General features: G+C 35.7%; 1 protein-coding gene across 6 annotated transcripts in view; it reads left to right on the top strand.

Annotated features, from left to right (window-relative positions):
* HERPUD2 (HERPUD family member 2) overlaps positions 1-16595 on the top strand; it is a 42086-nt gene extending 25491 nt beyond the window's left edge. For 5 of the 6 annotated variants that reach the window (XM_082846678.1, XM_082846677.1, XM_082846676.1 and 2 more), the window contains 6 exons: positions 71-184; positions 2647-2801; positions 11229-11351; positions 14136-14459; positions 15166-15283; positions 15741-16595. In XM_082846678.1, coding sequence (XP_082702804.1) covers positions 71-184; positions 2647-2801; positions 11229-11351; positions 14136-14459; positions 15166-15283; positions 15741-15902 — 996 coding nt within the window. In that variant the 3' untranslated portion in view covers positions 15903-16595. The remainder of the gene's footprint in view (positions 1-70; positions 185-2646; positions 2802-11228; positions 11352-14135; positions 14460-15165; positions 15284-15740) is intronic. The other variant, XM_082846679.1, reaches the window with a different exon arrangement.
* Positions 16596-17106: the final 511 nt, after the last annotated feature.

Below are 17106 nucleotides of genomic sequence, written 5' to 3'. Positions count from 1 at the left end.
TAGCTACTGACATTTTTGAGCTGTGTATTTTCCAGTACTACTCTTTAACTGTAATCTTCTTTAATTTTAGCAAGATGAGTATCATATGGTTCATCTAGTATGTACTTCTCGGACTCCTCCCAGTTCTCCAAAATCCAGCACCAGTAGAGAAAGTCATGAAGCATTGACATCCAGCAGCAATTCTGTGAGTTATTTTGGGCAGAGTAAATGTTGAAGTTTTCTGATTATCCTTTTTTGCCTTTAAAAACTAAGTGGAAAACAGAACAATTCGCTCTTGTGGGTTGTGAGACTGTGTTTTGAACAGCTCAAGTTAAGCATTTAAACTTCATTTTTAGAGATCCAATACACAGTGTTATCCCCTGAAGCCTGTTCCCCATGAGTTATAATTTGCTATATGGCAGGTCAGTAATAGATCCAATCTTCAGGGGTTTAATTACTGAAATACTCAAAAAACAGAATTATGATATGGTTATATAATATAAACTCTAGGGCGAGTATTTCAGAAATATTTAAAGTATTTGATATAGTATATTTAATCAAGGTAGATTAAATTATTTAAACTTTAAGTTTGCTAAATCTTCTTGGTAGATTGCTTAGTCAAGAACTTTGTTTTTTAAAATGATTGCATTTGAGCCTATATTCCAACTGTGGGAGGAATAATTACTTAACCTACTCAGTTCTTTCAGACTTGAGTATCCATTTCTCCCTTCTTATTTTTCCATCTGCTTAAAACTATTTTGGAAAATTTAAAAACTAGTTGAACTTTTCAACTTAGATATTGTCTACAAGTTTTAGAGACACCGTCTCAAATCTTTTATATTAAATTATTTTTGGTTTCCCGTAAAAGCTTTATGTGACACTTTTGGAGGTGAAAGGAAAGGACTGGATGAGTGGAAGCTTGCTTAAAACTTCCTGGGCAGGGAACTTTTGTACTGCTAAGTGTACTTTCCTTCTTGCCAAGAATCTAGCCAAAACTTTAAGGAGGGGATGAATGGCATGGGTGATACAGATACTGCCAGTTAACTGCTTCTTTAAGAAACTAGATCTTCTAGTTGCTGTATTTAATTAGCATAGCCTCAATGGTATTTTCTAGTACCAGCCATGGGAGTTTAGCTTACATTAAATTGAGATATGTTTTGTCAATAAACCTAAGGGTCTTTCTATGTTTCCTACCTTGCATAAGAAGGGACAAAACCCTGGCATTGGCATAGAGTTCTGTGTATAGTCTTTGGACACAGTTGTGTTGCTCCTGTTTTTGTTGACAAAGAACCTTCTCACTTTTCTAGTGGTTCCTCGTTCATGATTTCATGTCATTAGTATATATATTCAGTTTTTTTAAGGTGTGTTATAAAAATCTAAAAAGTATCAAAGGAGAATTAAGTTGAATTCCTCTTAATTTTTTATGGCAGATAAATTTCAGTGGGACTTGAAAATGTCTTAAAAATCTGTTCATGAAAGAGTTATCCAATAAGGCCAGAAGTAATTAGTTCTAGAGAAATTAGGCTGTGCTGCCAAATGGCTAGGGCTTTCTTCTATTAATTTTTTAATGAACACCATATTTTGATGGTCCGTTTAACAAGAAATCATGCCAAAAAAGAACACTTTCCAGGTCATGTGCCTGACAATCAGGCTCCCTAGTAAGGTTTCTGGTGTCTGTGTGGTGTGGAATAACATCTTAAAGCTTTTGTTAGTTTTGCAAAAGACCAGTGTGTCCTTGGGCCATTTCACATGGCAGGACTAAGGAAGGTAGAGAGGCAAAAAGACATGCTGTAAATAGGAAGGCAGTACAGGTAAATGCAATTTTAGTGAACTTGGAAGCTTTTTAAAGTGGGGAATTTATATAAAATGCAATTGTGTTTTAAATTTACATAAAACACTTGACAAACTATTTTCAAGCAGTAGCAAATTGAGGTGGTCTTCAAGAGATTATATTGTTTGAGGTTATTGAATCTGTGAGTTACTGACATCACTGAAGCATGAGAATTTTAAAATCCTGTTTGGTATTTTGTTCATGTTGTAAAAAAACAATATTTGTTGGTGGTATCTATAAACTAATAGAATTTTACAACTGAAAGAAATCTTGAAAATCTAGTTCAATCTAATTTTTTATAGGAAAGCTGAGACTCAGGGGTTAAGTGAATTTTAAGGTTATGTTCCTTGTTAATGTCAGCGATAACACAAAGTTCTAGCATGTTCCTCAATATTTTAAATGAGTATACTACTAATAGCATGTTATACAGTAGCTGTTATACAGTAGTAGTTCATAGTAACTGTTTAAGTGACACAGTTATGAGTACCATTTATTAAACACTTCCTATGTGTTAAGCATCATGAAAAGAGCTTTGTATGAATTTAATTTTCACAAATTTTGTGTGCTATTTTTTTGTATATAATTACTACTCAGCCCTTTATAGTTGAGAAATGGACTAATGTGTAATTAAGTGATTTTGATTTTCTAAACTCTTCAGTCTCGTAAGAATTAAAATATCTACCTATTAAGCTGGGCACAGGAGTCAAATCAGTAAATTTCTAAAATTCACTCTTTGCAGAGGGATTTCATAAGTGCATTTTTAGCAATGTGTCTATAATACTGTGATTGTAATGAATTAAATCTCCTTGAAAAAATAATTACATTTTTGTTTGTAGAGTTCAGATCTGTCAGGATCATCAACTCCATCATCCAGTCAAGAAACCTTGTCTTTAGCTACCAGTTCGTCCTCAGAAGGATTGAGGCAACGAACCCTGCCACAAGCACAAACCGACCCAGCACAGAGTCATCAGTTCCCATATGTAATGCAAGGGTGAGTGAAACTGATAGCTGTGGGCCTCTTAAAAATCCGTGACTCCAGACTTTCATGGTAGCCCCCTTCAGTAATCAAAGTACGTTTGAAATTTACTCATATACCTAATTATATGTTTTGAGAATTAGAGGGTTAGGTGGAGCAGTGTTTTGTTTTTATTTTTGGCTGTCTCACACGGTTTGTGGGATTTTAGTTCACTGATCAGGAACTAAACCCCGGGCCCTCTGCAGTGAGAGCATGGAGTCCTAACCACTGGACCGCCAGGGAATTCCCAGGAGCAGTGCTTTTTTTTTTTTTAAGTGAATGGTGTTTTGTTTTTTTAATTTATTTATTTTATTTTTGGCTGTGCTGGGTCTTTGTTGCTGCACGTGGGCTTTTCTCTAGTTTAGGCGAGCGGGTGCTACTCTTCGTTGCAGTGCACGGGCTTCTCATTGCGATGGCTTCTCTTTTTGTGGAGCACGGACTCTAGGCGTGAGGGCTCAGTAGTTGTGGCCCACAGGCTCTAGAGTGCAGGCTTAGTAGATGTAGCGCACGGGCTTAGTTGTTCTGCGGCATGTGGGATCTTCCCGGACTCGGGCTCAAACCCATGTCCCCTGCATTGGCAGGCAGATTCTTAACCACTGCACCACCAGGGAAGCCCAGGAGCAGTGCTGTTGAAAGCTGGTTGTACATTAGAATTGTCTAGGGCAGTACTTTTCAGTCTTTAATGTTTGTGCTAATCACCTGGGGATCTTATTAAGATGCTGGTTCTGATTCAGTAGGTCTTATGGGGCCTGAGATTCCGTATTTCCAGCAAGCTCCCCTGTGATGCTGATGCTTCTGATGCTTAGAACATACTTTGAATAACAAGGATCTAGGTAACTAAAATTTTTGTTTTTACTCAGTCTCACTATAGGTCTATGCAAATTAGTCTTCTGGGGAGCAGATGGGTGAATAAGAGTGTTCTTGGAAGAGTATAGGGCCCAGTAATATGCTTTTAAAAACTTCCACTGGTGTTTATGATCAGCCAGGTAACAACTGAGGTAGAATAAAACTGTGATGTATTATGAAGATATGCTAACCATTGCATGTTATCCAGAGTCTTTCTTGGAGGAGTTTACTCAAGAAGCTTGCTATGGCTACCTTATATTTAGCAATTACAGCAGGCCTCTTGGGTTAGGCAGTTCCAGGGGGGAATGCAGTCGACAGCCACAGCATATCTTTCAGACAGCTCAGAAAGGAGGATCTTGGAGAATACAGTTTAGACCTGGGTTATGTCTGAAACCAGAGTACTTCTGAAGTAAAGGAAACATGAATAATAGGTAGCGATAGTTGTTTTGTGTTGCATATCATGCTGTGGGACTGCAGTGTGTGACAGTGCTCCAGATCCATGATGGTGAGGCTGGAAATAAGGAAATGGCTAGGACCCCTCAGAATGGTAGTAAGTGATATAACCAAGGAGTAGCCACTGATTGTTATGCCAAACAGGATGTAATAACATACAGGTACTTTCTACTTAGAACTTTAAACTTAATTCAATTCTTAATGCAGAAAAACAAAGCGGAGTATATAGCAAAATATTTAAAAGACTCATCTGTCTCATATTCTTGAGTTTTTCTTCTAAAAATAAGTGTTTAGATTAGGCTGATTGTAGACTTTTATGAAGCATCCTATGAAACTATCAATATTTTTGTTTTCAGAAAATGATTATTACAAAGCAAAATTTAGTTATTTATAAAAAACAGTGTTGTCACGGTTTACATTATAGAATAATGGCTTAAAATACTTTCTGTCTTATGACAGTGATTCCTTTCCTGTCTTTTTTGCAGAGTAAGACAGTTCAGTTCCTCTTAATTTATACAGAGTGATTTTACTAATATTTTACCAAATACGGTGGTAGTGATAGAAAGTGAGAAAATTATGGATATAATAAACCTGGAAGAATATGTAATGACATGTTAATAATAGTTATCTCTGCACAATAAGATTTTTAACTCTCTGCACAGTAAGATTTTTAACTCTTTCTCATACTTACAGTGAATATATTTTGTAATAAACAAAACAAAGTATGTAAAGTTGCATATCTTCAGAATAAGACCATGGTTATCTTGGGAAAAGATTAATAATTTCTTTAGGCTGTTGAGAAAATCAACAAACTTTGGAGACAAAGGCATTTAGCTCTTAGAAGTATATAAAACAGATTAGAAAATCTGAAATAGTGTTTATTTTGCTAAAAATGAGTATTAAGATGATAAGCAATAAAATCTTTAAAGATTTGAGCTTCACTTAGGGAGTCTATTACTAGATGAATAATGTTTTAAATCAGGAGGGCAGTATAGCTTAGTGGATGTACAGATTCAGGAGCCATCCTGCCTTGGTTTGTGGCCCTAACCAGTGGCCCTAACCATGACTAACTTGGGCAAGTCTCTTCTCTACTTTGTTTCGGTTTGCTCATGATCTGGAGATAACGGTACTTATCATACAGGATTTCTGTGTGGATTAAGAGTTCATGTATGTAAAGTGTTTACTGATGTGTTAGCAGTTATTTATAAATTCATTCATATTTATAAATGAATGTTGTACATTCATTCAGCAAACAGATTTATAGTCATCTGTGAGTCTGATACACTGAACATTTGCATGAATGCCAGTGCTAGGTGCTGGAAAATGAATCTATATTTGGAAAGAGCACTTTGTGATTTACAAAACAATTTAAGTGAAAGTTCAGTAAATAGGTTATTCAGTTCAACAATGAACGTGATTTAGTTTCATCTTATAGTTGTAATTTTTTACTAATGAAGACTTTACATCTGTCCTTAAGTAAATTTTATTGAACATAGCCTTAGCCTTAAATGTACAAGAGCAGTAATTTAGTGACCTTGAAGAATTCACCAACAAAATATAATCTCTGCACACCTTTTTTAGACTTCAGTACAGCTTATGTTTAACTAGTCACATGTGTTTTCCACCATGTAGGTCTCAATCTTTAGTGAACTTGTTAAAATTGCTAAACTGTGATCCCTACTCCCTGAGTTTTTGAATCACTAGGTTTAGGGTAGTGCTTAGGAATCTGCCAACTTAACAGCATTCTGGGAACCTCACTTTTTAAGAAGCTCTAATGCAGGTGATAATTTGCCCATCAAGATCCTGAGGAAACATGAGAAGACCAAACAGTACATGTATATCACCACATTGGCTATCCATTTATAATGTCACATTTATAAATCTTGACTGACTGTTTTGGACTCAGTGTGCTGTGCTGTCATATTTAACTCCAAAAACTGCTGACTGGTTTATAGAATACCCACTGTTATGTACACTCAATTTCCCCCCCGAAATAGTAACAACCTTGTTTTATAATTACTAAAACTGAAAACCTACTCATTGTACCCTTCTGTGTTATCCGATTTTTTAATAGTAAAAATCGCTTATAACCCACCACCCAGAAATAACTGTTGCTAACATTTTTGTAGTTTCCTTCCAAATAATTTTCTAAGTATGCTTTTTAAATAGAAATATCATACTATTTTATTTTATAAGCCATTTAAAAAAGCATAGTGTAGCCTGGACATAGTTCCAGATCAAATATAAATCTACAACATTTAAAGGGTGTATTAGCAATAAGTTTAGCCAAGGAGGTGAAAGAGCCATGCACTGAAAAGTATAAGACAATGATGAAAGAAATTGAAGACACAAATAAATGGAAAGATATTCCATGCTCATGGATTAGAAGAATTAGTGTTGTTAAAATGTCCATACTACTCAAAGCAATCTGTAGATTCAGTCAATCCCTATCATTATTCCAAATGATATTTTTCACAAACAATCCTAAAGTTTGTGTGGAACCACAAAAGACCTCAAATAGCCAAAGCAATCTTGAGAAAGAAGAGCAAAGCTAAAGGCATCACACTCCCTGATTTCAAACGGTATTATAAAGTAACAGTAATTAAAACAATATGGTATTGGCATAAAAACAGACACATAGATCAATGGAACAGAATAGAGAACCCAGAAATAAACCCATACATATATAGTCAATTAATTTATGACAAAGGAGGCAATAATATATAATGAGGAAAAGACAGTCTCTTCAATAAATGGTGTTGGGAAAACTGAACAGCCACATGCAAAAGAATGAATCTAGACTACTATTTTATACCATACTTAAAAATTAACTCAAAATGGGAATTCCTTGGCAGTCCAGTGGTTAGGACTCCGTGCTTCCACCGCCAAGAGCACAGGTTCAATCCCTGGTCAGGGAACTAAGATCCTGCAAGCTGTGGGGCATGGCCAAAAAAAAAAAAAGTTACCTCAAAATGAATTTGACTTGAATGTAAGACTTGAGATGCTTCTAGGAGCTTGACCAGGTCCTCACAGTAAATACCAGAGAGGAATTCCTTCGCGTTTCTAGCAAGCAGAGGAGAAAAGAAAATGATTTTGAAATAACGCCAGACCTTTCTGTTCTTCTTAACAAGGTCTGCCCTCAGGAGAAACGATTTTACCAGAACATCACATGCTAGGGTTTATCAGAGCCTAACCTACTTGGTGCTTCTCAGTATTCCTTCCCCTTAGGTGGACAGGATGGGCAGAGGGGATTGGAGTTGAGTGTTTCCCTTCCCCCAAGTATGGTTCTCTTTTGTCTTTAGAATTTATCCTATTACAGTTAAAATACTATGTTTTGAAGTCAGTAGAATAAATCTTCTCTGTGTGATATGCTGCAGACTTGATACACGAGTTCATTTGTTTCCGTATCTTTGAATTTTTTTTATGTCTTGTTATTTTTTCTTTAGCTTTTTTCTTAATTGCATAAAACATTTCTATGGTTCCAGTCTCAAATCTATAAAACAAGATACATTAAGAGCCCTGCTTTCGTTTTATTCCCTTTTCCTGTTCTCTCTCTCCCCATAATACGTAACTACTTTTATGACTTTTTGGTTTTGGTTTATCCTTCCACTGTTTCATAGTGAAAATTTAAGAAAGTGTGTATACACACACGTACACACAATGTGTATACACACATATAAATATATCCTTTTCATTCTAACATGAAAGATAGCATATTATACATATTCTGCACCTTGCTTTTTAACAAAATATCACATAACAGAATATACAGGAGGTCATTCTGTGGGAGGATATGGAGATTTTCATTCCTTTTTACATCTGCACACCAATTCACTGACTGCATAAATTGTGAAATCCACTCTCCTATTGATGAATATTTGAGTTATTTTCCATCTTTACTTTTACAAATAGTGTTGTAATGAATAGCTTTGTGCATATATCATTTCAGATTTTTGCCATTTATATTTAGGATAGACTCCTAGAAGTAGAAGTAGGTCAAAGTAGATAGATCAGAGAATAAATGCCTTCATAGGACTGGAATTAAAAACAGGTGACGTAAGCATGCTGATAAGTGCTATGATAAGGTTCTCTCTTTTCAATCATGAGCTACTGTCCTTGTTTTCAGTTTCTCTCTGTTATTAGGGGAAAGGAGGCCGGGAGTGGGAGTAGGCTGAGTGTGTGGTTCCTAAGAGGGATGAGTACGTACAAAGGCTTAAAAGGGCAGACATGTGAAAATTTTTTCCATATTTCATATTTCTTTAAGCAATTCTCAGGAGCAGAATTACTTGGGCAGTTGAGTATAAGTGAACATTTTTAAAGGTATTTAATTTTATGAAATTGTTTTTTAAAGCCTTATTCCAATTTATCCTCCTGGCGATGAAAGAGTTGGGTTTCACTTATACCCCTTGCCAACACTGGATATTGGCAGATAAAAAATCCCTATCTTTATTTTATTTGCATTTATTTGGTGTCCTAATGATTATTTCAATTTCTATGAGTTCTTTATATAGAAAAGATATTAACTAATATTTATTGTAAACATTTTTTTCTAAGCTCAGTATCTTTAAATTTTATGTTGTCAAATACGTTATCTTTTTTGTGCTTTCTTCTATTGTTTATAAGTTAGGAAAGTCTTCCTCCTTCCATAGTTTTGGTAAATAGTCAATTCTAATTGCATCTAGATTTTCTGTGGTTTAACTCAATACTTTATTTTAGTCTACTTGAAACTCATTTGAATATGGAATGAGGTGAACCTTTAAACTCCCTTCCCCCAACCACCAATTTGGTCATCACTTTTCCCAGCTCCAAATAATAATTCTCTATTGTGTTATTTAATGATGCATCCTCTAGAATATATTAAATTCTTATGTAATATGTTTCACTACTCTATTATTATGTGCTTTAACAGTAACTTTATAATTTCATATCAAATAAACTCTTTTTTCTTGTTTTCTGTAGAGTACCAAATATATAACATCTTGTCTGAAGGATAATTAACACAATGGAAAATTGTAGTATACCAACCTGGGCCTGGAATGTACCTTAGCAATTATACAGTCCAGTAGTTTTTAACTTATTGGTGAGAAAGGGAAGAAGCATATGGGAATCATCTAGGGGAATTTATTAATTTATTTTCTTGACAACATAGTTTCAGTAATCACATTTATGTTTTTGGCTGCAGGAAGGTGAGGTGGGAAGCTATAGTAATTTTTTCTAAGTGATTGTTAGAGGCCTTTTCTTCCCTTGACCTTTAAAAACAGTGACAAAGTCCAGCCTTCACATTTAACAGTTGAAGTAATGGACTTGTGTGAGGTTATATTTCCTCTTAGTGGTAGAGATCGGTTGAGTTCTACTTTTAGGGGGATGAGTTTTTTCTTAGTTGGAAATACTAAGAAAATTTAAATATATACCTAGATACTGACTAATATTATGGCTAATACTTGATTTAGATAGTTTTCATTTTGCTCAGATGCATCAGTTCACTGGGGGAAATGCTAACAGCATTTATACAAATGCCAAAACATTTATATAAATGTTTTATAATACGTCTCTGCTCCAGTGGTATGGCTTTCTCTCCAGATTTGATCACTAATTGATATCTTTTTAAATGTATAGGTGGGGTAAGGTTCTTTTCCTCTTCTTATACAGGACTTGTTTATCACGAGCTGGGAGGAACTCTCATGGAGGATTCTCTGCTTTTCCTTCTTCATTCAGTATGTGGGAAGGCTTGGGAAGTAGTGGGGAGGGCTGCATTCAGGAGGCAGGAGGATCTTCTGAGGATGGGAGCCACTGTATGGCTCCTATTATTCCTCCAAGGATGAGGAAATTTCAGGTTACATGCAGGAGAGTTGATGCCTTAATCTAGCACCAAGTTGCCTTTAGTACAGTTTGTTGATAAGTCTTAGCCTCCCAAGCTCTTCTAAATTAGGTTTCTATAATCAATTTTTACTAATTGTATGTTAACATTCTTTAGAATATAAAATTAAAGTTCATGAATTTGTTAATTATTCTTGTCTCACTCTGGATAGATCAAACTAATATTAGCTAAGATAAAATTCAAGTAATAGGAAGAAAAGGAGAGTTACAAAATTCACAAATTCTGCATTTACTTATATGTTTATCCCTGTAGTTGTCTTGAGGTATGCGAATTTCTGCAAACCTCACATTACACACTTTGAAGTCATATTCAGAGTTAGTGGTAGGGGAGAGTAAAAATAAAAACAGCTAACATTTACTGAGTACGGACTAGCAACCCTGTGAGGAAGATTCTATTATTAGCCCCATTTTAGAGATGAGAAAACTGAGGCATAGAAAAGTTAAATGTGGGCTTCCCTGGTGGCACAGTGGTTGAGGGTCCGTCTGCTGATGCAGGGGACACGGGTTCGTGCCCCGGTCCGGGATGATCCCACATGCCGTGGAGCGGCTGGGACCGTGAGCCATGGCCGCTGAGCCTGTGCGTCTGGAGCCTGTGCTCTGCAACTGGAGAGGCCACAACAGTGAGAGGCCCACGTACCACAAAAAAAAAAAAAAAAAAAAGAAAAGTTAAATGTGACCACCCACAAATTTTACTGAATTAATAGAATTTTAATCTACTTTAGGAATGCATGTATAAATATGTCTGCTAATCTTGGTTATTTAACTAAAAAATATTTTACAGATTTTAATAATGTTCATTTTTTATTTTACAGTTGATAGGTGCTATGTTTTAAATAATATTTTATTACTAATGTAAAATATCCTTTTGCTAATTCCCCCAAATTTAGGGTTTTGGTTCTCAAGAAGAATGTACTAAAAATGTAATGAAAGTATTTTTTGACTTCTGTGCTGAAATGAGAAGATAGCAGATGTTTAATCTGGCCGCACATTTGCTTTATTTTTCCATTAAAATTGGGCTGTGATGTTACTTGTTCTGTATACTTGGGGTCAGGGTCATCTTACATAAGCTATAATGTCTTACTTGAGGAATGCTGAAAATAAGTATTTTTCATTAAGATTTAATACGTTTGTCAATGGATTACTTGTAGTCCAGAAATAAAAATGTAGAGAAATGCTTTCAACTTCTTCTGGAGCATTAAAAGACATTTCTTTATTACTCGATTTTAGAAATGTAGACAACCAGCTTCCTGGGCAGGCTGTTCCGGCTGGATTCCCTGTGTATCCCGCTTTCAGCCCACTGCAGATGCTATGGTGGCAACAGATGTATGTGCATCAGTATTATATGCAATAGTAAGTTAATTTGAGTTTATTTTTTTACTCATTGTGGTGTTTGCTTTATTTTCTTTCTGATTCTAAGTAAGTTGATTTGGGATTTCATTTACTGATGTGTTTCATTGGTTTTTAAAAATTATTTTAAAGTATTTGGCTAAAGGAAAAAGGGTTCACATCCTGTTCACATCAACTAAACCTATTCTTTGCTTCTCTCTCTCTCCCCTAATTATATTTAGCAGTATTCAGGTGCTTTCTTTAATAGAACATTTTATCTATTTAAGAGGAGAAAACTTAGGAAAGTTTCACTGGAAGGCAGCAAATCTACATGAAGGTAGGATGTCGAATAAAAAAGGGAATAGAAAGAACCATATGTCAGGGAGGCTCATATTGATGTAGGGCTCAGTTGTGGCTAATATGCTCTCTGGACTGTTGGTATTTTAGTAAGTCTTGCTTCTGATCGGCATGGAACAATCTTAGTACCAAATACAGTTTCTCGGTTTTCTTTCTTCTGGACTTCCTGTGTGTTCATTTAACATTTCTAGCTTCTCTTTAATGTTTTCCTGTCCTTGTTTCTGTGATTCTGTCATCCTCTTCATTCTTTTTCTCTTTCTGATCACTCATTTTGTGTCCTTTGTTTTTTCCCTTTTTCTAAATGGTAACATTTCTTGTTCAGTTAGGTATTTGTATACCTACCATGTGCCTTGTGATAGTCTGGTAGGGAAGATAGGATTCAGTCCTGGGCCAGTCATCTTGGATTTCCTTTTTCCATGGCCTTAGTTGTTAGCTCTCTGTGATGACTCCCGTTCTTCATCTTCTGTGCCTCCTCTTGTGTCTCCACTTAATTGTTGGAGATTTCCATAGAGAAATTTGCCTTTCCCTTAAATGCAGCATGTCTGAAATTTAACTGCACCATCCTCTTAAGTGCATTTTCCTTCTTGACTTCCTTGTCAGTGATACTGTCTCTTCTTAATCATCCTCCAAGCTCTTAGCCTTAGTCAGCTTTGATTCTGGCTTCTGTTATCCCTGAATCCAGCAACTTACCAAGATGAGTTAGTATGTTGTTTCTAGCTTCCGTCCTTCCCTATATCTTACTTTCAATATTTTGTGAAGATCTTTTCTAATGTTAGACCCACTTTACTGCAATCACTTTTTCTCCTTTTAGGCTCTTTACTATATTTCATTGTACTACTGCCAGGTTAATTTGCGTAACACATAATTGAGTCTGTCATTCTCCATCCCCTAAAACATCTGATGGCTCTCTTGCCTACAGTGTGAAGTCTGTATCCTTATCCTTCCTCTAGACCTTACCCCAGGAAGCTACCTGCTTTATTAACTTCATATCCTAATGCTCTCCTGTATAACCCCTTGGCTACAGGAAGGCTCTTTATACCTTACCTGTCGCCATAGTAATGGTTATCATTTGAGTGACTGCTTTGTCCTTAGTACTCCACTAGATGCTTTACACCCCTTGTCTTGTTTATAACCTCAAAAGAACTGTGTAAGATAAGTGGGGCTTATCGTAGTTTGCTACTGAATCATATAACCTTATGTACATCATTTAACTTCTGAGCCTCAAGTTTTCACATTTAATGAAATAACTCACCTATGAATCAGAATGTCCATGAGATAGGAAGTGTTTTGGAAATGAAAGACCCCTCTACATATACAATGTATTAGATAACTGGCTTAAATATAGGCTTTTGTACCCTAGAAAACTTCTATTTTATATTGCTATCTTGATTTTAAAACTTTATTGTAGAAAAATTTCAACATATAAAAAGATAGAAGAGTGAAATGAATCCGTGTTCTCATCACCCAGCTTTTCAACATTTATCAATTCATGACAGTCTGGTTCTACAACTTTCCCCCCTTTGCTAAATAATTTAAAGCAAATTTCAGATATATTATCATTTTACCGGGAGTCTTTTAAAGGAAAATTTATTCTGACTTTTAAGCAATCAAATTATAAGCAAACTTTAGGACCACAGTTCTTCATAACTTGATAAGGACCTACACCAGTGTTCTCCAGATGGAGTTCCCAAAAGTCAGGATTGGGGTTGAGGGATTGTTACCTGGATCTCGTTAATATTTTAAAATACTAATACAAATCATTTATCACTTAGAGTGGACACACAGGGTAATGATTAATGTCCTTTTTTTTTTTTTTTTTGTGGTACACGGGCCTCTCACTGTTGTGGCCTCTCCCGTTGCGGAGCACAGGCTCCATATGCGCAGGCTCAGCGGCCATGGCTCACGGGCCCAGCCGCTCCGCGGCATGTGGGATCTTCCCAGACTGGGGCACGAACCCGCGTCCCCTGCATCGGCAGACAGACTCTCAACCACTGTGCCACCAGGGAAGCCCTGATTAATGTACTTTTTTAGACAAATCTTTCAAAACACGGGTCTAAGGAACAGGGGGTGGGTGTGGGGGTCATTTATCCTCTGTAGAAGAGCAAAAGAGGCCATTAGTGAAAAGTTTTGGAAAAAGATCTGGTCATTACCTTATAATTTAGTGAAAGAGAGAAACAGTAGTGATCACATGGCTGTTCTTATCTCTTCCACCTCTCCCCTGCTAACCTAGACTACCAGGCTGGGAGAACATCCTTTCCTGAGCTACTCCTGCCATCCATGTTGGCTCCACTTTTCCACTGGGAGTTAGGCTTACCTAGGAAATGAGGTGCGGGAGTTGTGATATTCTATATTAGGTTTATGACAAATACATATGACTTCCCAGGAAGTTTTGAAAAATATAGTATATAAATGTTTGGGTTTTTTTAATATTTATTTTGGTGAATATTTCAGTCAAGCTGCAGTTTCAGCTCAGGCCACATCAAATGCCAACCCAGCCCAGCCTGCTGCTTCACAGCCTCTAAATCTGGCACACGTTCCCGGAGAAGAACCCCCACCAGCTCCAAACCTAGTGGCCCAAGAAAATCGACCCATGAATGAGAATGTTCAAATGAATGCACAGGGAGGTCCAGTGCTAAACGAAGAAGACTTCAATCGAGACTGGCTAGACTGGATGTACACGTTCTCACGAGCTGCAATTCTCCTTAGCATTGTGTACTTCTATTCTTCTTTTAGTCGGTTTATCATGGTAATGGGAGCCATGCTACTGGTTTATTTGTGAGTGATGTTCATTCACTTTGTGTGGTTTCTTTTAATTACTTTCTAAAACTGTTCAGCACGGAATCTGGCATGTGGTAGTCTGTTGTGAATGCTGAGTCAAGGAATATCAATGTTGGCCTTCAGATATCTGGCATCAGAAGCAAAGCAGGTTATGTAACGTAAGAACATTTATCAGAATTGTCTAGAAGCAGATTTTTTCCTTTACTGTCTTTTATAAAAATTGTTAGTTCAGTTAGACATGCTCTATCAATTATTTAAAACTTGAGGTGTGTATGATGCAGTCTTGCAGAGGATATGCTTTTTAATTAATTATAGTTATCAATAGTAAGTCCTATAGGTATAGGTCAGATTTTTTTTCATAAGCAGACTAACTGTCCCTTGCCCCCCCTTTTTCCCAAGAGGCAAACAAGTATCTAGTTGAATTTCATTTTGAAAAATACCAAAAAATGATTTTATGACTCCTGACTTGTCTTAATATCTAGCATAGAGTCAGTTAAGCTCATGATAAACTTTAGACTTAAATTGATTCCTGTTTTCCTGTCACTGCTTTGAGAGGGGTAGTTCTTGGCCTGAAGTAGGAGATTTGGTCTTTTCATTTATCATAGTTCTAATCATTTTTCTCTTGTAGGACACTAATGTTTGATAGTGTTACAAATAAAAACAGTTGTGACTTATTTTCTTTTCTCTTTATTTTACTGAGCAGACACCAAGCTGGATGGTTTCCTTTTAGGCAAGAAGGAGGTCAGCAACAGGCTCCCAACAATAATGCCGAAGTCAACAATGATGTGCAGAATGCAAACAATCTAGAACTTGAAGAAATGGTATGCTAATGAGGTTTTCATATCCTTTAAATATAGATGTTTCTTCAGCACTGTATGAGATCAACATAATAAAAGACTCTTGGGGTATTCCATAGTATTGAAGGAAAGTTAACATGTAAATGTGTGGTTTCATCTAGGAGAACTTATAATACTGTCAGTCATATATTAGAATTAAGTGGAAAGAACTAATATCATTCTTCCCAAAAATAGTCTAAAAAGAAAATTATGCACACAGTGAGAATTTATTATATTAAACTGGCAGTTATCCCTTTGAACTTGAACGAGGAATTTATCAATTTTGGATTTAATGAAGATTTCTAATGACCATGAAGTTCCACTTCCTTATTATATGCTCATATTCCTCCTTTGGGAAGAATTTAGCTCTCTCCTTTTCTGTCATGAGTTAATGGTAGCTGTTCAGATCACTTAGGAACATGTTTCTTCTTTTGTTTGAAAGGAGCGTCTTATGGATGAAGGGCTTGAAGATGAGAGTGGAGAAGATGCAGGTGAAGATGCCAGTGCAATTCAAAGGCCTGGATTAATGGCATCAGCTTGGTCTTTTATCACCACCTTCTTTACTTCACTAATACCAGAGGGGCCTCCCCAGGTTGCCAATTAGACCTGAAAAACTGTGCCAGTTGCAAAGGAGGGTCTGAATTTAGGAAAGTGTTCTAAATAACAGTGCAATTTCAAAAAAATTTATTACTTTCTTTTCATCATCATGTATAGAGGTGTTCTTTTTTCTTTAAGCTTCTCATGCATATGAATATTTTAAGCACAAATGGACTACTAAATGTGTGATTTTTTTTAAAGATCTTAACAGAACATAGCATAATATTGGTCTTCCAGGTTTTATTAATTTCAATTATGTATATTATACCAAGACAGACCTGTTTGTGTGTCTTCTTTAAAGAGCTGCTTCACATATAAATGTCTAGCTAATATCTCAGCCCTTCAATGTATAATTTGAATACATATATCTATTTTCTGTGAATTATCCTGAAAATTTTAAACAGAATGACCTCATAGTTTTTAACAAAGAATATTATTTACCTAAAATGTGCTAGTAGCATCTTGCCCAGCCATAAAGCAATAAACTTCTCAATAATCTTAATTTTGACATTTGAATAAATGGAAACTTTCTATTTTAAGGGCATATCCCATCGATTGGAATTAGTACCTTAAAAAAAAAAGGCAGCTCTTCAATGGAATTAATAGTGATATAAAATGTTTGATATAGGCAGTACTTTTATAAAATAAGATTCTGGAAATTGCTCCCTGTAATTTTTTAAAATAAAAGGTCAATTATGGTAAACTGTCTTATGGGCTATTTATTCAAACTCTTCCATAATGTACCCATTACATGCAAAAATCTATGTAAATTTCAGTAGTTTTTTGGGTTGCTAAAGTCTTCAAGGTCATTTTCACCTCTTTCCATTCCAGATGGATATCTTCTAGTTCTCAGGTAGTCTGAAACCTTATTAGTTTATTTAAAAATCCCTGTGAAAGTTAATTCAGTATTTCTTAAGAAAGGAGTAAGTCTCTTATAGGGTAGCTTAAAATTGAATAAATGAGGATAGGAGAGCTTACTATGGAAGAACTTTTATCTCACATGATATGTTTTTTAAAGTAATATATGGTACTGGTACAGTAATATATGATTAGATAATGGAACAAAATATAAAATTAAGAAGACTCCATGAATTATTCTCTAAGTTTTTTACTTCCAGTGTTAAAGGTGACATTTCAAGGGTAACTGGTTAACCCTTTGAAAAGTAAAATTAGATTTCTGTTTATAGATGTCAGTCAAAACATCATGATTG

This window comes from Leucopleurus acutus (assembly GCF_964270905.1).
Source record: "Leucopleurus acutus genome assembly, chromosome: 9".
In the NCBI taxonomy this organism is placed as follows: Eukaryota; Metazoa; Chordata; class Mammalia; order Artiodactyla; family Delphinidae; genus Leucopleurus; species Leucopleurus acutus.
Note: the sequence above shows the minus strand (reverse complement) of the source record. Positions and strands in the feature narration are given on the sequence as shown.